The 20,929-nt window shown below is 59.7% G+C and overlaps 1 protein-coding gene across 6 annotated transcripts in view; it reads left to right on the forward strand.

Annotated features, from left to right (window-relative positions):
- SHANK3 (SH3 and multiple ankyrin repeat domains 3) overlaps window positions 1–19,397 on the forward strand; it is a 58,383-nt gene extending 38,986 nt beyond the window's left edge. For 2 of the 6 annotated variants that reach the window (XM_037730098.1, XM_017504968.2), the window contains 4 exons: window positions 1,344–1,474; window positions 2,096–2,180; window positions 6,427–8,680; window positions 16,904–19,397. In XM_037730098.1, coding sequence (XP_037586026.1) covers window positions 1,344–1,474; window positions 2,096–2,180; window positions 6,427–8,680; window positions 16,904–17,495 — 3,062 coding nt within the window. In that variant the 3' untranslated portion in view covers window positions 17,496–19,397. Of the gene's footprint in view, window positions 1–1,343; window positions 1,475–2,095; window positions 2,181–6,426; window positions 8,681–10,300; window positions 10,870–11,696; window positions 12,947–16,903 lie in introns of those variants that run through there. The other 4 variants (XM_037730099.1, XM_037730101.1, XM_037730100.1 and 1 more) reach the window with 4 other exon arrangements.
- Window positions 19,398–20,929: the final 1,532 nt, after the last annotated feature.

Below are 20,929 nucleotides of genomic sequence, written 5' to 3' on the forward strand. Positions count from 1 at the left end.
ACAGTCTTGGGAGTTATTTACTTCCTTACAGCAATGCTAAGCAGATTGCAGAGGTAGAACCAGCAGGTGCTGTGAACAGCCGCAGATTGGAGTTGGAAGGAGTAGGAGTTGTCCAGGCTGACCATTGAAATTCTCCAGCGAGGGGCCAAGCAAGGCAAGAGTGAAAGGTGCAGAGACACTGTCAGACAGTGGTCTCTCCAGGGTTGGCACAGGCCCAAAGAGTGGAAGAGGGCCAGGTCTCGGTGGAGCCTGAGTGACAGGTGGGGTGCAGTGGGGCTGCTCAACGAGAGGGTGGGTGCAGCAGCCAGGTGGACAGGTGGACAGGTGGACTGCTGCATGCCCCATGCGCGGGTCCTACGTGGACCCACCGGCGGTGAGAGCCACCAACGTCCTGGGGGAGCCGTCTAGCCTCTGATGGTCCTTAGACACACGTATTAGTTTAACAGAGTTTCCAAAGTCACTTTGATAATACAAAGTGCCACTTTTCAACACATTGATTGTACTTTAATAAAAACAACCACACGGAGAAAGTGTCTCTTTTATGATGAATTTGGAAAGAATGCTGCCGAGGCACCTTTCTCGCCGTGTGGGTTGTTCAGGCGTCAGCCCGGTGGGGTCTTCTGAACCCTCCTTCGCGTCTCTGCCTCCCCACTGCTTTCTGAGGGAGTGGCAGAAGCCCTGCTGGTGGAGGAGGGGCCTTTCCAGCACTGTCCCCCACCCTCCTTCCTCCTCGTTTCTTGATACCTCCTACCCTGAGTGGGCCGCTTTTCCTCTGGGTGAAAGAAAAGCATTCTTTGGCCTATTCTGCAATGAACCATTTTTTAGGTCCCTAGCCTGGGGCAGCAAGCTCCGTTTTCTGAAGGTGTCCACCACCCAGCCATTGATTCACTCATTCATTCAGTGTCGACTGAGCACCATCCACACATCTCTCGTGGAAACCTGCTTGTACCTCAGGGTCTGTCCTAGTGTGAACAGCTTCCCTCCGGTGCAGTTCAGATCGCCAAGAGTGGCCCGTAGGTGCTGAGGACAGTGACACAGGACGAAGGGAAAGAGGGAAATCCAGGGAAACTCAAGAGTTTGGTCTGTCTGTTGCCCTGGTCTTCTCCCTCACGGTCAGAGTGGCCTTTCCTTGAGTGGCATCCACAGGGTCACCTGGAGTCTTCTTGAGGATAGAGAGGCTGCCTGGGATGGGGTCTGAGTTCTGGGGTGAGGGCCCTGTCTTGGGGGTCCAGGGTAGGAGCTTCAGGAGGGAGGGGAGCAGCGTCCTGTGTCAGCATCATGGATGGCCGGGCCTGGGGAGGAGCTGGCCCAGGCAGCTGAGACGGAGCCTCCTTGCTGTGCAGAGAAGCTGGACGAGATGCTGGCAGCCGCCACAGAGCCGACGCTGAGGCCAGACATCGCAGACGCGGACTCCAGAGCCGCCACAGTCAAACAGCGGCCCACCAGCCGGAGGATCACGCCTGCCGAGATTAGCGTAAGGACCATGGGTGGCTGGGAGCACTGGGATGGGCAGGCGTGGGGGCCAGACTGTCCTGGGCCCTCTTAACTGAGGTGAGAGCCCATCATGTGGACCCCTCTCCAGAGGGGTGTGTGTACCCCATGGCCTGTCTCAGAGACACTTGGGGCTGTATCTGCCCCCTAAATTGCCACAGCTCAGCACCTGCTGGGCTTGCTCTTACGGCTTTCAGTGCCTCTGCCTTCAGGCAGTTCCTGCGTCACGCCTGAGGCCACCAAGATACCCCAGGCCCACCGAGAACACCACAAAGCATGTCTTTATTCCCTGCCCACTTCCCGACCTGGCACCTTCCAGGCTCCTCTCCCACCCTTACCCTGGCTCTGCCAGGGTCTGCACCCACCCTGCCCAACACCATGTACACTGTGCCACCATCCGTACTGTCCACACTGCCCAGGCTTCAATGGGCTGCATTCCCTGCTCCTTGAGAGCTTAGCCTGGACATGATGGCTGGGTACAGAAACCCACAGCACTAGCGCCACTGGAGTGAGTGCATGGGGTGTCTCACCTCTGGCTTAGGAGGAGGACTGGGGGCCCCCAGTGCCCTGGAACCTCCATATTCCCCCTCCCTGACCCCCACAGTCATTGTTTGAACGCCAGGGCCTCCCAGGCCCAGAGAAGCTGCCGGGCTCCTTGCGGAAGGGGATTCCACGGACCAAGTCTGTAGGTATGGCTGGGCTGTGGGGCTGCATGGGGCTGGGAGGAATGGGGCTGGGGCCTGGCAAGGTGGATTTGGGTTTGAAGGACCCTGCCTCTCCCTGCCGGTAACTGGGGTTTCCAGTTTCCCTCGGAGTCCTGCCTCTTCCTGGCCCCAGCCGAAAGATCTCTTATGCTGGTGATCATGTGGAAATTAGTCCTTCCCCAACCCAGAGAGCCCCTCCCCCAGCAGCCACTCCCCATCCAGTGGGCACCCCCCGTTGCCTCTCATCCCTCTTGTGGGCAGCCTCACCCCTGTCCCCAGCTCAGCTGCCTCCATCCTGGTTGCTCCCCTGTAGCCCAAGTGCATGTGAGGTTTCTGATCCTAAAACTCCCCTTCCCTGAACGTGCCTCTCCCCTGCCCCTCCATGTATTGCTCTCTCTCCCCTCTTCACAGCCAGTTTTTCCCCAAAAGTCACCTCTACTTGCCGTCTCTCTCCCGCCCCCAACCTGCTGCTCAGCCTGCAGCAGACTCGCTCTCTCCATGCCCAAATTGAAACTGCCCCCACCAGGGTCACTGGTGGCCTCCAGGGCCTTCCTCCCCGTGGACGTGCGGCCAGCAATCCTCCTCCGGCCCCAGCTGGCATTGGGTTTCTTTGCTCCTTCCATGAAACGCTCCTCCCCAGAGTTTTAGGACCACACTTGCTGGTTTTCCCGTCTTTTCTCAGGGGGCACCTGTTTCCACCCTGCCGCCCAGCCTCCCAGATACGGGACCTTTTCGAGGCTGTGTCTTCAGCTTCCTTCCCCTCTGTGCTTCATCACGCCCCAGCCACCGTCACACTCCACACCCACTGTCTCCTTTCCTGACCCAGATGGGAACATGTCACTAGCCTGGCCACCATGTACACCTGCGATCCATCCACCCACAGACCTGCCCACTTGCCTGTCCCTTGTCCACAAAAACTGCAGGACACCCACCACCTGTTACACGTCGGAGTAAACCTCTCAGCACTTAACTACGGGCCGGACACTGAGCATTTAGTACTTAGAATAACCATACTGAGGTGAGACTGCTAGCACCTCCAGTTTACAGATGAGGGGAAACGACCTGCCCACGATCACACAGCTGCCCTGCCTGTCACGTTCCATGCACACTGCAGCCAACCAGTTGCCCAAACTGATTCCTCACCTGCCCCAGGACCCTGCCAATTGGTATTCACGTGAGGCCGATCCCCAGCCAAGTCTGGGGCGTGACTGGGGAACTTGGCGTGTGCAGAGAGCTCAGTGGGCACATGGTGGGTATCAGGGCACATGGACCAATGGAGCCGACTGGGGAGCTCCAAGCACTCCTAGGTGTCACAGAAGGCTGTGTGCGTCAGGGTAGGGGTACTTTTGAATTAAGATGTGCAAGATAAGTGGGAGTTTCTGGGGGATAATGGGGTGAACTGACGGAGCAGTGTGTAAAAGGCACATGGGTATGTGACCTGGTCCCTCAGAGACTGCCAAAAGTTATTTCTGTAGATGGGGTTGTGGGGAAGAAGGCTGGTGAGACTGCAGCTACTCTGGAGCTAAGAAGCACAGCTCTCCCTGGCTAAGCCCCGAGTGTCTTCTGTGGTTTCTTTCTTACCCTCTGACTCGTCAGGGTGGGTGGCCCTACAGCCCTGCCCTGCACAGACCTCATCACCTTGCAGCTGGACCGTGGCTTTGTTCTCATGACTGACTGCCCTGGCTCTGCCCTTGTCTGTCCCTCTGGCCAAATGAAGCTTTCTGTAGCTATCAGCCCGTATCTGTCCAGCTTGACCCTCTGAGTGCTCTTCGTTGTGTCAGGGCCCTGGAGATCAGCCCCGGTGCTCTCCTGCTTCATCTGTGGACATTTGTCTCTGTCTCCCTTGACCTGGGTTTTCTGACTCCTGCTGTTCCTAGGTCTGATCCTGCCCATCTAGGTCCACGCACCTGCCCTGCAGGCCTTGAGCCCCTCTCCTGGGACTGCCAGTTCTGCACTGGTTCTTCCTGTACCCTCTTGTGCTTGGTTGATGAATTGGGGGACAGGTGTTCCTTTTTGGTTCCCCTTGGCTTGCTGGGCCTCAGCTGCCAACATGCACATTGGCTGGGCTGTCAGACTCCCCAGGCCCCTGCCCCCTGCCCCCTGCCCTGGCTCTGTTGCCCTAGGCATATGATGCAACCCTTGAAACATCAGGATCTTGATCCATAAACATGGAGACCACCCATTACCCACCTCCAAGGACCACTCAGGCTCGCCCAGTAGGTGGCACTCACTGGCTGGGGACTGCGGCATACTGGGAGTGCTCAGCCGCCACCAGTGTTAGTAGACATAGAAGCCACGTCCTGAGGTTGGCACACAGTGGGTGCTCGAGAAATGCTCTCTGCTATTATTTAGGCAGACAAAGAGGGTCTGCCTTTGCCCCCAAGGGGTCCCACCCCTCCCAGATGGTATCAGAACAGATTCCCCATTCCATGCTGAGGCAGGTGACTTTTCTTTACCCTAAGTCAGAACTTGGCATGTTATTAGCATTAAATTTCCCCTTTTTTCATCTTCGCACGTCACTCCCGCCTTCTGCATCCTCAAGGTGCGCTAGTTCTGTGTTGCTCCATCTAACACACAGGCTTGTGGGTGTTCACTGCGCATTCATACGCAGTGCAGGGAATGTAGCAGGAGACCCAGGACAAACTGGGCACAATTTCTGTGTCCAGCAGTTGGGGGTGGGGGGAAGGCAGACCTAAAAATGACGACGATGACCTCGACCACCTTCCCGGGATACTGCTGCAGCTCAGCCCTGTCCTGTAAAGGTGAAATTGCCGCTCAGTAATTGCAGCTGTCCTCCTGAGATGAGGAGACTGAAGTTCTACAGGTTAAGGAATGTCAGTACCTGGCAGAGCTAAAATTCAAGCTTCGGTCTATACACAAAAGCCCACCGTTGCCACCTAGGCTACAAAGAGTATGTATACCCAGCAAGATGCAGTTGGCATCAGAGGCCTCAGTAGCACTGCAGTGGGTGGAGGAGGATTCCATCAGGAACAGGCAGTCTGCATGGTAGTGAATTCATACAAATGTTGACCAATCTCAGAGCGAGGCTGGGAACGGCACCACGAGACCTGGGTGTGTCAATGTGGGCCCATCGGTCTACTCCCTGTGGGTCGGGCCATCCAGCACCTGCAGCCTCACTGAACACGCCTGCAGCACGTGTGTCCACATCATGTCCACAGGGGTGCTCAGAAGGTTGTGTCAGGTTCTAGCCGGACAGCAGGATCATGAGGGCCCTGAGCACTCCAGCCCTTGCACAGCATCCTAGCAGTGACGTCCAAGCAAGGCATGCAGAGGGAGGTTCATTTTAAGCCTGTTTTGATCATGAAAGAACTGAAAGCTCAGGGCCTGTTCGGGGGTCACGCTGCCAGTGGGGGTTAAAATGAAACGTGCTGGGTGCTGAGCCTACAGTTCCATTTTAATTCATCCATCCATTCTTCCCTCCACCCACTCACCCAACCTTGCTGATTTTCAGCCATGTGGGTCTTGGGGAGGAGCCTCTCAAGGCTTCTTCCACAGGGCACCTCCTTACTTGGGTGTCCTCTTTCTCTGCCAGGTGCATGGCTTCTGTAGCCACAGCCCTGCTGCCCCTTATCCTGCCAGGGTCTCTCCTGCTCATTCCCGACCATCTTCCTCTCACCTCTGGTTGCCTCCAGGGCTGGCACGTCTGCAACGGCCCTGTTAAGTCTTGGGTGGGGAACCCTGTACTGGCCCCTCTAAGCCCCTCGGCAGCTCTGTCCCCATGTCTTGTGGGGCTGTCCTGCCTTCCTGGGATGTCTTCTCAGAGCCTATTTGATGCCCCTGGGTTTGTGCAGGTCTTGGCCCCAACCCAGCTGGTCAGAGTTTGTGTCCTTCCTCAGGGCCCCTCGGCGGGGGCCCTCCTCACTCCTGTCCTCTTCACAAGACCCCTCCCTCCTCGTGCAGCCCTGGGCCTGGGGCACAGAGCTTGGGCATCCAGGGACAAGCCCAGACTGGAGTCTTGCCCGAGCCCGCGCTCTGGGCTCCCTGTTTCTCTCCTGCCCTCCATTCTTTGCCCACCGCTGGCCCCCAACCCCATCTTTGCGCGCATCCTGGCGCCTCGCCGGGTTCTGCCGCGGGCATCCGTTGTGTCCGGAACGGTGGCTGCCCTGGGGAGGAGTCCACTGTCGGAGGGGGTGCCGGGGTCCCCAGGAGCCGTTCCGAAGGTAGCAGCCCCCAGCACGCCGGCTGGTCTCACCGGCCCTTCCGTCCGCAGGGGAGGACGAGAAGCTGGCGTCCCTGCTGGAAGGGCGCTTCCCGCGGAGCACGTCGATGCAAGACCCGGTGCTGCGCGAGAGTCGCGGCATCCCGCCCCCGCCGCAGACCGCGCCGCCGCCCCCGCCAGCGCCCTACTACTTCGACTCGGGGCCCCCCCCGGCCTTCTCGCCGCCGCCCCCGCCGGGCCGCGCCTACGACACGGTACGCTCCAGCTTCAAGCCCGGCCTGGAGGCGCGCCTGGGCGCGGGGGCTGCCGGCCTGTACGAGCCGGGCGCGGCCCTCGGCCCGCTGCCCTACCCCGAGCGGCAGAAGCGCGCGCGCTCCATGATCATCCTTCAGGACTCCGCGCCTGAGACGAGCGACGTCCCCCGGCCCCCGCCCGCAGGCACCCCGCCCGAGCGCCCCAAGCGCCGGCCGCGGCCGCCCGGCCCCGACAGCCCCTACGCCAACTTGGGCGCCTTCAGCGCCAGCCTCTTCGCGCCGTCCAAGCCGCAGCGCCGCAAGAGCCCGCTGGTGAAGCAGCTGCAGGTGGAGGACGCGCAGGAGCGCGCGGCTCTGGCCGTGGGCAGCCCCGGGCCCGGCGGCGGCAGCTTCGCCCGCGAGCCCTCCCCGACTCACCGCGGCCCCCGACCCGGCGGACTCGACTACGGCGCGGGCGACGGCCCGGGGCTCGCGTTCGGCGGCCCGGGCCCGGCCAAGGACCGGCGGCTGGAGGAGCGGCGCCGCTCCACCGTGTTCCTGTCCGTGGGCGCCATCGAGGGCAGCGGCTCCAGCGCGGACCTGCCGTCCCTGCAGCCCTCGCGCTCCATCGACGAGCGCCTCCTGGGCACCGGCCCCACCGCCGGCCGCGACTTGCTGCTGCCCTCCCCGGTGTCTGCTCTGAAGCCATTGGTCAGCGGCCCGACCCTCGGGCCCTCGGGCTCCACCTTCATCCACCCGCTCACCGGCAAACCCCTGGACCCCAGCTCACCCTTGGCCCTTGCCCTGGCTGCCCGAGAGCGGGCTCTGGCCTCCCAGGCGCCCTCCCGGTCCCCCACGCCTGTGCACAGCCCCGACGCCGACCGCCCTGGACCTCTGTTTGTGGATGTGCAGGCCCGGGACCCAGAGCGAGGGTCCCTGGCGTCGCCAGCCTTCTCCCCGCGAAGCCCGGCCTGGATTCCTGTGCCTGCTCGCAGGGAGGCAGAGAAGTCCCCCCGGGAGGAGCGGAAGTCACCCGAGGACAAGAAGTCCATGATCCTCAGCGTTCTGGACACATCCCTGCAGCGGCCAGCCGGCCTCATCGTTGTGCATGCCACCAGCAACGGGCAGGAGCCCAGCAGGCTGGGGGCCGAAGAGGAGCGCCCGGGCACCCCGGAGTTGGCCCCGGCCCCCATGCAATCAGCGGCTGTGGCTGAGCCCCTGCCCAGCCCCCGGGCCCAGCCCCCTGGCGGCACCCCGGCAGACTCTGGGCCAGGTCAGGGCAGCTCAGAGGAAGAGCCAGAGCTGGTGTTCGCTGTGAACCTGCCACCCGCCCAGCTGTCGTCTAGCGATGAGGAGACCAGGGAGGAGCTGGCCCGGATTGGGCTGGTGCCACCCCCCGAAGAGTTTGCCAACGGGGTCCTGCTGGCCACCCCACTCGCTGGCCCGGGCCCCTCGCCCACCACGGTGCCCAGCCCGGCCTCAGGGAAGCCCAGCAGTGAGCCACCCCCTGCCCCTGAGTCTGCAGCTGACTCTGGGGTGGAGGAGGCTGACACACGCAGCTCCAGCGACCCCCACCTGGAGACCACAAGCACCATCTCCACGGTGTCCAGCATGTCCACCTTGAGCTCAGAGAGCGGGGAACTCACCGACACCCACACCTCCTTCGCTGACGGACACACTTTTCTACTCGAGAAGCCACCAGTGCCTCCCAAGCCCAAGCTCAAGTCCCCGCTGGGGAAGGGGCCGGTGACCTTCAGGGACCCGCTGCTGAAGCAGTCCTCGGACAGCGAGCTCATGGCCCAGCAGCACCATGCCGCCTCTGCTGGGCTGGCCTCTGCCGCCGGGCCTGCCCGCCCTCGCTACCTCTTCCAGAGAAGGTCCAAGCTATGGGGGGACCCCGTGGAGAGCCGGGGGCTCCCTGGGCCTGAAGACGACAAACCAACTGTGATCAGTGAGCTCAGCTCCCGCCTGCAGCAGCTGAACAAAGACACGCGTTCCCTGGGGGAGGAACCAGTTGGTGGCCTGGGCGGCCTGCTGGACCCTGCCAAGAAGTCGCCCATCGCAGCAGCTCGGTGAGCAGGGCGGTGTGGGGAGGGATCTGTGCCTTGTTTGTTGCACTCCAACCCATCCTTCCTCTTGTCCGTTTTCTGGCTCTCCTGTTCCTCCTTGTTCTGTTCCATTCCTTCTGTGGCAACCCCCAACCCACCCCTGCCATCCACCTCTGAATCCGGTCTTGCTTGGCCTGCCTGAGAGAGAAGGTTTTTCTGGGTGTCTGACACATCAGGGCTGCTTCTCACTGTGTCCCTGCAGGTGCCAGAAGTGGGAGCTGGGCTCCTGTCAGAGACCCAGGTTGGGGATGAGTGCCCCCATGGCCCTCCTGGACGCTCTTGGCCCCAGGGATTCCTGTGGGTTCTCTCTCACTCCCGACGCAGGCTGCCTTTGCCGTTAAGGGCTGTTTTGTGGTTTACTTTGGAGGTGGACCTCCCTCCCACCTTCTCTTAGGCCATGTGGCTGCCCAGTGTGGCTGATCACCCTCTGCCCTGGGGCCGCCTCCTGCCTTGCTTCCTTTGGAGGCTTGGAGCACACTGACTCCTTTTCTTTTGGGGATCTGTCACTAACTTCCTGTTTCCCATCCCAGAAACATGTGTCTCTTAGCACCACCTTAGAGTCCCTTAAACATGGATTCCCATGTGTCATTTCTAAAGTGCAGTTGGAAGGTAGATGGAAGTCATGCTATCTTCCTGCACACCATCTGCTCTCTTGCCTTCTCCCCCCACTTCCCTGTCTGTCCTGCCCCTACCCAGGAGGATCTGAGCAGGGGCCTGGCTTGTTGCCGAGGCTGTCACAGCTGCCAGAGCCCCTGCTGATCCCATAGGTCTCTACTTGAGGACCCCACTCCCAAGGCTCCCTCCAAAGAGGAGCCCCTCAGGCCCGTGGGCCGCATGGATGCTGGTGTCAGAGCTGGTCATCCCCCACCAGACCCCTTGTCTGCCTTTTTCAAGCTGCTTTTACATTCTGTGCCCCTCGGTCTCCCCTCCCCTCTTGGGGTCTGGGGAGAGTATGTAGGTGCCATTCTTGCTGCCCGGAAGACCAACCTAGTGGGCCCTTTACTGTCAGCCTTGGAGGGCAGAGTTCACAGCGTATCAGTGTGTTTAGAACTTAGGGACTCTGCAGGTCTTACTCACAAGGGCCTGGCCATTCTACCTTCTTTAGTTCAGGATTCAAAAGATAAGTGGGAGCTTGGGAATCTCATGAGGGCCTCTCCTAAGGTCCAGGGATGCTGCCTGCAGCTCCTGTCATCCTGGGGGATTGCTCTGCGGTCCTTTCCCCTTTTGGCCTCTTCCAACTCCCAGCCAAACTGGAAAGCCCTCTTCCCAGCAGCGCAGTGTTGAAGGTGCCTGTAGAATGGGTGGAGACAGTAAGCATCCAATTGGAGTGAGCAGCCTGGTCCTAGGCCTCTGTGCAGGACCAGACCCCTGAGGCTGGGTCTCCTGATGCACTCCTGACCAGCTGCCGCCTTCCTTCTTTGCTTTTCCTGCCTCCACTCCTTTTTGCCTCTTGATCTTGATAAAAATCAAAGCCATTTAAAAAGTGCATAGCACAGTGCCTGGCCTGGTTCAGGCCCTCAATAAACGTTTGTTAAATGGATGAAGAACAAAGCGAAATGCAAATGCTGTCTTTTGTGATTTGAGATCTAGGGAGGTGGCTTAGGACAAACCCACAGAAGGACCGACTCAGCGTCCAGACTCATCAGCTGTCCATCCCCCATGGTCGGGCTCAGGTGAGCCTAGGTCTCATCATTGACCCAGTTCTCTCCCAAGAGGCAGCTGCAGCAGTTGCAGGGCAGGGTCAGGGGATTCCTCAGCCAGAACCTTCTGGCACGTTCCCTTCTCTGAGTTAATTCTCCCACTGTGGTTTTTAGTGACCTGTCTTAGTCAGGGTAAAGTTCTCTTATCCCTTGGCTCTGGCTTTCCCCAGGATGCTGCTTTTCTTTCTCAGATGTGGGACGGAGAAGGACAAGACCAGCAACCCAGACCCTTACATGAGATCTGTTCTTTTACTCAGTAGTTCCTGCAAAATTCTGGCATCTGATTGGATTCATGTGGGTCCTCTGCTTCTCCCTGACTGATCACTGGGGCCTGGGGACATAGGATTGTCATTGGCCAGGATTGAGCCCTGTGTTCTCCCAGGAGCCAGGGGGATGGGTCCACCCACCTAGCAAGCAGGTGCTGAGTGAGGGGAGGTGGCTGTCCAGATGGAGGTCCGGTGCTGTCCCTGGAGTAACCAGATGCTGGCATGCCTTAAACAACCAATGTTGTTCCCCTGACACGGCCCTCGCCAGCTTCAGCAACTCCCTTCCTGTCCAGTCACTGGCTTGGAGCCATCAGAGGGCCCTGATGTCAGCACTCAGCAGGTCACAGCTTAGTGCTGTCGTTTGGGTCAGCCACTGAAGCTCTGTACACGTCCATCCCTCCCCTGTGAAGTGTGTTTACGATGAGCCAACTGCACAGGCTGTCGTGAGGCTGCATGTGGCATCACCTGTGAAGCACCAGCGGGCCCAGGCCTGGAGCCTGTGGCCCCTCACTGGTGTGAGCTGGCATTGTCCCTGCCATCCCTGACACCCGGACACTCAGACACCTGGGCTGAGTCTGGGAAAACAGACCTGTTAGATGCCGTATCAGTTCATCTTTACACCATTCTGTTAGATGGACCACAACAGAATCCCCATGTTCCAGATAGGAAGCTGAGGTACCAGAGAGTTTCCCTGCAGACAGAAAACGGTGGTCTGCCTGACCATGAGCCCTGCTCTCTGACTGCTGTATTCTGGTGTCAGACCCCTTCTGATGATGTGCACTGGGTTTTTGCCCAATAATCCCCTCTACAGAAGTGGCAGGTGTGTGCATTACACAGCACCGACTCACCCCCCTTGTTTACTGGTCATGTGTGTCTTAAGTAGCACCCAGTGCCACCCGAGTGGCCCACCTGCATTGAGCCACCCCCTGGCTTGCTTTTCCTTCTGTTTGCCTGTGTTACCTCCGTTCTGGCTCATTCTTGCTTCCACCCTCTTGTGCTCCCTCTTGCCCTCAGGCCTGGGCTAAACTACAGCCATCTGAAAGGGCCCCTCTGCCCATCCTGGGCCCTTTATTTCTGGTGCCTCTGGCTGCAGGCAGTGGGGCGTAGCACAGGACACTTGGTGACGTCTGAGCCCAGTCCTGTTTCAGATCCGGTTCTTTGTGTGCCCACCGTGGCTGTTGTCGGCTCTTGTCCTGCGGCCTACAGTGGCCGGAGTCTGGTACTCACTCCTCACTTAGGGATAAAACTGCTGGTGGAACTGTCTTATAGGGAAGTGTCTGAAGTGTGGGAAGTTCTGACATCCAGGCATGGCTACTTCCTTCCAGGGCCAGTCCTGGCAGAGGTGCTGGGTCACCCTCAGGGCCATACCCTGAGCCGTGTCTCCAGTCCCTCGTGTTCCCACAGTGTTTGTCTCCCGGGCCCATCCTCCATCTCGTGACCGACACCGCAAGGAAGGAAATGCCCCTTCCCACCCTCTCCTCCTCGGATGGCTCATTCCTGATGTTCTTTAGCCACAAGCTGTTCTGTGGCCTGAGAATTTTCTGGGCAAGTTAAGCTGTCCTGTATGTCATGGAACCAAAGCTCAGTAACCTGTAGAAAAATGATCAGCTCTGGGGCCACCTTTGATTTTCAGGGGAAGCTGGAGGATGTGGCATTTTCATGCTGCCTCTGGAAGGTCCAGGACCTTTGGCCCTCTGCATCCTTGACTCCAGACTGTCTGCTTGCTCTGTGCTCCCAGCTCCAAGTCTAGCCCTGCTGGACAGAGCATTCATCTGCCCAGAGCCCCTCCTCTGTCTCTGGGCCCCACAACTGACTCTGAGGCTGCATTTGGGCATGATTTCCAACCTGACTCTGAGCCCCAAAATTGGCCATGGGTGCCCCAACTGTCTGAGGCTCACACTTGTCTCTGAGACCCTGGCTCTACATCTGGCTCTAAACTCAATTTTCTTTCCAGGCCCCATGCTTGGATCTGAATCCCATATGGGGTCTGAGGTCCATAGCAGCGCTCACTCTCACATCTGGTTTTGTAGGTAAAGTTCATGGCAAAATAGCTTTGGAAACACAGGTTAAAGAGGTTCTTTGCTGCAGTACTTTGGTAAGCTCTGGTGCCTTCGATAAGCTTGTGTGGAGGAGGGCACTGTGTGCCGTGGTCTGTCAGTTACTAGATCCCACAGAAAACCCACGTTCCTCAAAATGGTCAGGAAACCTTGCCCTGGTGGCTTGCTACAGACCCTGCCTGCTAATACATCTGTCAGTGATCTGGACAAAGCGCTGTGTGCTTAGCTGATCACACACACCAGCAGGGCCTGCTCTTCTGAAACCAAGACTGAATGTGTCATGTACCTTCCAGTGGGGGCCCCTGCCGGCCACATGCATTTGGGGCAGGTGTGCTCCCGGGATCCCTGAACCCTGTTTGGGGAGTAGGAAGGAGGTCCAGAGGAGGGGTCATAGGACACTGGGGCCATCAGGGCTGGCGCTGGGAATAGGCGGGATATTGGGAGCAAGACGTATTACCACAGAGGACGCACTGGAAGCTTCAGAGCCCATGTCTGGTTTTGTGCTTTTCTGAGAATTAGTTCCCTTAATGAAGCCCCCAGTTTGCAAAAGGCCACACGCCTAGACTTGGCCCATGTGAGTTCAGTGGCAGAAGGCCTGAGGCAGTAGCCAGGACCGGAGTGTGGACATTTTCCTTCCTGTTGCTCCCAGTGGGCTGAGTTGGGCATGCCTGGCAGGGACACATCATGCTGGTTTTGCGTGATGTTTTGTCAGTGCATCTTGTATGCCTGGCTTTGTGCTGGGTACCAGGAGTCAAGGAGAACTGTTAAGAAGTGGAGTTAAGGGCCTGAGACCATGAACGGTCTGCATCCAGAAATCGCTAGGGGTAAAGAGGAGGCCTGGGTTGGTGTTAGGAGTTGGTCATTGGCTGTAGGTTAAAAAGACAGAGGAGCTTATGGTGGCTCCCAGGCTCTGTGTGTGGCAAGGACAGTGTGCTGTTCACTGAGTTGGGGATGGAGGGACTTGTATGGATATCCCAATAGAGGTACTGAACTCATCAGAGACTGACTGGGTCTCACATGTGGCATTCCTGGGCGCATTAGCCATAGCAAAGGGTGTGAGAAAGTTTCTCCCTAGGAGAAACTGCAAACTTAAGAAGAGGGGAGCTCTGAAAATCCACCTAGTAAGGAAAAGGTCTAGGAAAGGATGTCTCAAAGGGAAACAGATGAACAGGTCAGCAGTGGGGTCTTGCTGACGGCCTGGGTAACTGCAGGGAGAGGGTTACCACAGAGGATGCACCAGAAGTTTCAGAGCCCATGTCTGCTTTTGGAGTGGTCTGGAGTGGGAAGAGTGTGGCAAGGCCAGATCTCTCTCACTGGCCGAGGGTCACTGGGAAACAGTGAGACAGTGCAGGATTCAAATACAGGTGGAAAGACCTGGGGGCCATGGGGGCCTCAGCATGATCTGGACTCGGCCTCTTCAGGGTGGCTGTTGGAGGTGTTCGTGGTGATGGTGCATGGTGAGGTATCACGTGTTAGAGGGTGGGTGGCCTAGAAGCTCTTTGGGAGGCTGGCAGGTGCTGGGATGTGGCTGTTTGGTGGTGGAGCCTCGCCAGGGAGGTGGCCAGACAGCTGAGAGTGACCGTGGGTATGCAGAGATGCCATGCAAACATGGAAGTCAGACATGGACACGGCTCGGGTTTGTCTCCTGGGGATGGGGTGGGCAGTACCCTGTTTCCCAAGAGAAAGAGGGGAAGCAGACACCTGGGCCGTGGGTGATCCCAGGCCCCTCCCTCCTGTGCCCTGGGGCCTTTGGAGGGCACAGCCTTCCTTGGGTGTTTCTTCTCGGCCTGACATCTCTAGCATGCGTTGTGGGATGGGAGCAATGTGGCGTGGCCCTCCCCCACTCACAGCCTGGTGGAGCCTGGCCCCACGTCTCTTGCCCTTGGGCCCCTGGCTCCGTGAGTGCCTCTGGAGCCACCCTGCCCTCAGCCCAGGTCTTCAGCTCAGTCCCTGCCAGTACTACCCAGACAGGCACAACTCTGCTCTGCCCAGCTCGGTCGGACCTCCTGGAGTCCAGACCCTGCTCTGGGCTCCAGCTGAGCCTCCTGGCTGCGCTGCCTGCGCCTTCACTGCTGTCGTCCTGCAACTTGTCAGTGTGCTTCAGTCACACCTGAGACTCCAGGTACACCTGATATCGCAACTCCATTGAAAGCTACGTCTCGGGGCAGGGGCAGGGCCAGGGCAGGTGTCCATCCTGTGATGCAGGTCCCCAAGCCAGGGTCACTGTGTCAGGGCTGGGGGTGGAGGCCAGGTGCATATTCCTGGTCCTGCTCCTCTCTGGGCATCCACAGTCAGGTCCCTCAAGAGTACACCCCCTCCAGCAGTCACCACCACCTGGGCACCCACCCCCAGGGGACCCCCCGACCCAACACCACCTGGCACCTCCCCTTGGGAATTCCCCCCAACCCTGGCTGCCACCCCACCTTGGCCTACTGTGCAGGTGGATCCATGGAGACCGGATCCGGTGGGAGCAAAGACAGCTTACTCTGGTGGTTGGTGCCTGTGCTGAGGCCCACCTCAGGTGTTCTTGAAGCCCCTTTCTGTTGGGTGGCACAGTGTGGCCTCTTCAGGAAGCTCTGCTCTGGATCTGAGCAGCTGGGAGAAGGCAGTAGGGACAGAGGCTGAGAAAAGGACAGAAGTGAAGTCCAGTGGGAGAGAGAGAGCTCAGATCTCCACAGAGGCCTGACCTCCCACAGGTGGGAGACAAAAGACAAAACCTGCTTTAAGGGGAGCCCCACGCCTGTGTGGGACAGGCACTGGTGATGCTGGATGGTGAGGACAGCCCAGAGGTGGGGGGCGGGGGAACTCAGCCTGGGCAGGGGCAGGGAGAGGGGGTGGGATGGCTGCTGGAGAGGGGATGGCCAGAGAGGATGTCAGGGGCTCAGCACCCCCAGGCACCAGGCACCTGCCGGGCACTGCAGCCACACCTGTGGTTCACCTGCACTTGGAGACCCTCGCACAGGCGCTGATCCTCTGCCAGCACCTCCAGCTTTGTCCCTCCCACAGCAGCTGGGCCCTCTGCACCTGAGTTCCTCCCTCCACCCCTGGCTGCCCATTGTGTGGTTGCAGCTGTGGGCCGCGTGGGCCTGGCTGGCTAACTCTCTCTCTCATTGCTCTCTCCTGCCCATCTGCATGTGGCTGCTCTGTCGAGCTGCGCCGTGGTCCCGAGCGCCGGCTGTGTAAGTGAGCATGCCCATCCCATGCCTCTTGCCAACCCCATGCTGTGCCTGTCTGCCTGGGTCTCTGCTCTGCGTGGCTGTGAGGGGCTCTGGTGCCACTGACAGCCCCTTGAGGCTTCCCCTGACACAGTGGGGACAGGGATGGGAACAGGCGGACATGGGAGTGGGTTTTCTCTGGAGTTGTCACCCCAGGTAGGCCTCCCACCACGGCAGAGCTGAGGGGGGGCTGGAGCTCTAGGGTCCTGCCATGTGAGGCTGGGAAGAGAGCTGCCATCGGTTCTCGCGCGAGTGTTGCGTGTCTGCGTGTGTGTGCTGCCACTGCAGCCTGTCTAGCATGTGTGGGCACCGTTGCTGCTGCTGTGTGCCGTCTGTGCAGGAAGCTGCCTCTATGTTGTGGGTGCGCACGGCCTCACACCTGCCCTGCATGTGCTGCTGCTCCATATGGGCATGAGCCCTGCCTGGTGTCTGTCTCCTGTGTCACGGACCTGTTCAACCTCGTGCTGCTGCTGCCAGCCTTTCTCACGACTCAGCTGTTCCTGGATCTAGCCCAGGGTCCCCTGGGTCTCCTCATGAGAGCAGAGCTGTGGGGATGGGGTGGGGGGTGAAGGGTACTGCCCAAGTCTTGCCGTCCAGGGCATCCGTGGATCCCGCCATACCCAGAGCGTGTCTTGGAGGCTGGCAGGAAGGAGAAGCCAGCCCTTTGCCATGAGAGGCTGTCTTTTCTTTGGTGGGCTGCACTTGGAGCCTGGATGGAGTGGAGGAGGCCACCAGTCATTCCTCACATTCCAGCCAGCCACTAGCTCTGGTCCCGGGGGGCCAAACAAAAGGGCTAGGGTAACCACAGGATCCCACCCTTATTTCTTCCTCTGGCCGGACTACTCCCGCCATCCCCAGCCCCTTTCCTCCTGGACCCTGCCCGCTCCCCTCCGCCCGTCCCCCCTTGGCTGTGCGCCCCTCACCTGGCGTGACCCCTCTCCCTCCGCAGGCTCTTCAGCAGCCTCGGTGAGCTGAGCTCCATTTCAGCGCAGCGCAGCCCCGGGGGCCCGGGCGGCGGGGCCTCCTACTCGGTGAGGCCCAGCGGCCGCTACCCCGTGGCGCGACGCGCCCCGAGCCCTGTGAAGCCCGCGTCGCTGGAGCGGGTGGAGGGGCTGGGGGCGGGCGCGGGGGGCGCAGGGCGGCCCTTCGGCCTCACGCCCCCCACCATCCTCAAGTCGTCCAGCCTCTCCATCCCGCACGAGCCCAAGGAGGTGCGCTTCGTGGTGCGCAGCGTGAGCGCACGCAGCCGCTCCCCCTCGCCGTCGCCGCTGCCCTCGCCCGCGTCCGGCCCCGGCCCCGGCGCCCCCGGCCCGCGCCGGCCCTTCCAGCAGAAGCCGCTGCAGCTCTGGAGCAAGTTCGACGTGGGCGACTGGCTGGAGAGCATCCACCTGGGCGAGCACCGCGACCGCTTCGAGGACCATGAGATCGAAGGCGCGCACCTCCCCGCGCTCACCAAGGACGACTTCGTGGAGCTGGGCGTCACGCGCGTGGGCCACCGCATGAACATCGAGCGCGCGCTCAGGCAGCTGGACGGCAGCTGACGCCCCACCCCTGCTCCCGCCCCGGCCGCGCCCTGCCGGCAGGGCCCTCCACCCCCACCCCGGGCCGCGGGCTCGGCCTGCCCCTTCCGACGGCGCCCGGGCCAGGAATGTTGCATGAATCGTCCTGTTTGCTGTTGCTCGGAGACTCGCCCTGTACATTGCTTAGTGCCCTCACCGGCCGCCCAGCCCACCCAGCACACAGTCAGGAAGGGCGTGGACCAGGGAGGCTGGGGCAGGAGGGGCCGGAGGTGGGGTGCTCGAGCCTGACCACCTCCTTCACAGCTCCTGGTGGCCATTCTCCCAGAGGGGGAACCTAGTCCAGCATGCGAGGTCAGGACCCGCCTTGGTGACTCGGGGGGAGGGGGGAGACATTGGGATTCTCGATGGGGGCCGAGGAGCCCCCCTGTTTTGCATATTTTAATCCACTTTATATTTGGAACGAGAAAAGGAACAAATATCTCTGTCCGTAATAGTTCCCTCCCCCTCCCTTCTACTTCCACTGGTCCCACTGCAGCCGCCCAGTCTTCCATCTCCGGCCCTCACTGCCACTGCCACCCCACACGGGGCAGGGGACGCTCCAGCTGGTCTGGGGTTGGCCAGGGCCCTAGTGGCCCGCCCTGGGGCCCCAGCTCGGCCCCTCCCCTCGCTGAGCTCCAGTGTGCCCCACCGACCCTTCAGGTGCTGCTCGCAGGGGGAGGGGCGGCAGGCCGCGGGTCCTGCTGTGCACCCGCGGGACCAGCCGGCCTGGGAGACCATCGGCCGGGGGGGAGGGGTGAGGGCAGGGCCCTGCCGCTCCACCGCAGCCATCTTCCTCACAGGGTCTCTCCCCAAGGATGGGGCCAGCCTGGTCCCATGCTCTTGGGCAACTACAGCAGAGAAGCCTCCCTGCCTTGGACCCCAAAGTCTCCTGTCCTGCTCTGTGTGTGTGGGTGAAACTGGGTGCGTCTGAGCATGTGGTAGCCATGTGTGTGCCTGATTCCCGAGTGGCCCCGGGGCCGCTCTGGACTAGTGTGGGGCTGTGGAGGCGTGCACAGGGTGCATGCATGGGGTGTGCCTGTGAAAGCACCCTGTCTCCTCTTCCAAAGAAAGTCAGAGGCCATCCTGCACCCGGGGTCCTCCTGTTTGCCCAGCCTGGCCTTTCAGAGCCTCACCCAGCCTGAGCGGGGTTCCCTGGTGAATCCCTGCTGCTTGGGAGGCCCCAAGGGCCCCTTGGAGGCAGCGCCCCCACCTTGGGCTTCTGAGGGGATCATTGGGGGACCCCTAGAGTCAGGCCACCACAGGCCCTGGGGAGAGTCAAAGACACCCCCCCCCCGAGGGTGCCCAGCCCCCCACACTGTGACTCCTCACACTCAGCAATGACCTGTGGGGTGGGGGCCCTGGGACGTTTTTAAACCTAGGGTTTGGAGTCTGGACTAAGCTCCATCCACGTCACTCACAAGTTTCTGTTTATATTTCTAGCTTTTTTTAATAAAAAAAAAAAAAAGACAGAAAACAGAAGTTTTCACAACCCAGGGGCCTGGCACGCCGGTCTGTGCCTGCCCGCCCCACCCTGGCCCACCGGCCCCACTCCCCGGGAGCAGAGTCACACCCACTCACCCTTCCGCCAACAGTCCAGGTCACACAGCAGCAGTCGGTGTCACAGACTGCTACATACACACTCGGTCTCACAATCACCTGTGGGTTTTGGTTCCGTTCAATTTGGGTTTTTAACTTTACAGGGTCAGTTCCGCTTCACCCTCCTTTTGTATGGAGTTCCATCCAGGGGGTTTCACCCCCTGCTCCAGTCCTGAGGCCTCCTGACCCTGACGTTGTGATACACCCCACAGAGATCTATGTTTCTTATATTATTATTGATAATAATTATTATAATATTATTATGTAATAAATTTATAAGAAATGAAACCATGTCTCAGTTGCCTGCTTGAGGGGATATTTGTCTTTGTCCCTCATACGGGCCACATAAACCTCCCCAGCCTCCATCACACGCCCGGGTGACTCCTGGATCCCCACCTTTGACCTCTGCGCCCAGGCACCTGGCGTCTTCCAGCATCTTCTCCGAGTCTGCTGGTACTCGGCCTGCACCTTCTGCACTGAAGGCTTTTTCTCTGTTCACCGGCTCACTGAGTAGCACCTCCTAGGCTGGAGGCCCCGTGTCCTCCACGACCCCTGCCGCATTTTAAACCTAGGGTTTAAGACCTGCTCTCTCCAGTGTCCAGTTGTGTTTAAATTCTGCTGCTCTGATCTTGGAACCCCTCACATACACGTGGCTGTTGACCAAATTCAGGCCCCGCTCCTTCCCTGCTGATTCATTGGTTCTGTTTCCATTTCTGCCCTCTGCTCACAAACAGCCTGTCTGTAAATGCAGCTGATGAACGGACCCTGTGGGCCAGTCCGGCCCAGCCAGTGCTGCCATGGCCCTGCCAGCATCCCCTGCTCCCTCCCCACGCACACATGCTGCTTGCCAGTCTCACCCCACCTCTCGTAGTCTCTGAGCCACCATGACACGTTAGGGTTCTGTCTCACACACGCCCTCCTCCTTCTGCCTGGATCACCCATTCTTCACCTGCATCAAGTATACATAGCTTGGAGGGAGTTAGATGTTAGGCTCTGCATCTGCACAGCCCTGGTACTATCTCAAATTAGAGCACCCGCCTTGGGTTGGGTGGCACCTGGTGGGGGTGGCCAGCCTACAGGAGGGCAGAGGCCCCTCGCTGAGTGGAAGGAGGTGATGAGCTACATCTTGAAGGGAGAACAGTAAGGTGAATGGGCAAAGGCGATCAAAGGGAGCCATGAGAAAGTAGAGGGCACAGGACCCAGGACTGGGAGAGGGCCAGGGGCCTCAGAGGTGTGACATCCCCAAGGGGGGAGAGTTGCTTACAGGTGGGGTAGTGGTGTCAGAAGCTGGACACACCAGGTTGAGGTCCATGCATATGACAGAATGACAACTGCACACCTTAACTCTGAGGTTAACCCTAGCCAGGGGTCGGGCCAGTGGCACTGTGGAGAAGTGGCATTAGCCCCAGACTCTTGAGTCCCTGTGGAGATCCAGGGCTCCATGTGGAGCCTGGGGAGCCCCACCCTCCCACTGCCACACAGGACCAGAGAGAGTCGGGGCCCCCCCACTGCCCCCACACTCAGACCCTTGCAGGGCCCCCTGCTTGACCTCCCGTGCAGCCCTTTCCTTACGATGGCCTCAGTTTCTAATCTGAAAATGAAATTAAACTTAGGAAATGTTGAACACTTGAAATTGTGTGGCTTCTGCTCTTCTGCATCCCCACCAGCCACCCCCAAGACCTGTGGACAACTTTGGGGCAGGGCCTGGACATGGGGTCTGCTTTTGTTTTGTTCTCAGACAAGATCTCACCCTGTCGTCCAGGCTGCATTGCAGTGGCAAGATCATGGCTCACTGTAGCCTTAACCTCCTGAAATCGAGC

This window comes from Cebus imitator, unplaced genomic scaffold (genome assembly GCF_001604975.1).
Source record: "Cebus imitator isolate Cc_AM_T3 unplaced genomic scaffold, Cebus_imitator-1.0 Scaffold329, whole genome shotgun sequence".
In the NCBI taxonomy this organism is placed as follows: Eukaryota; Metazoa; Chordata; class Mammalia; order Primates; family Cebidae; genus Cebus; species Cebus imitator.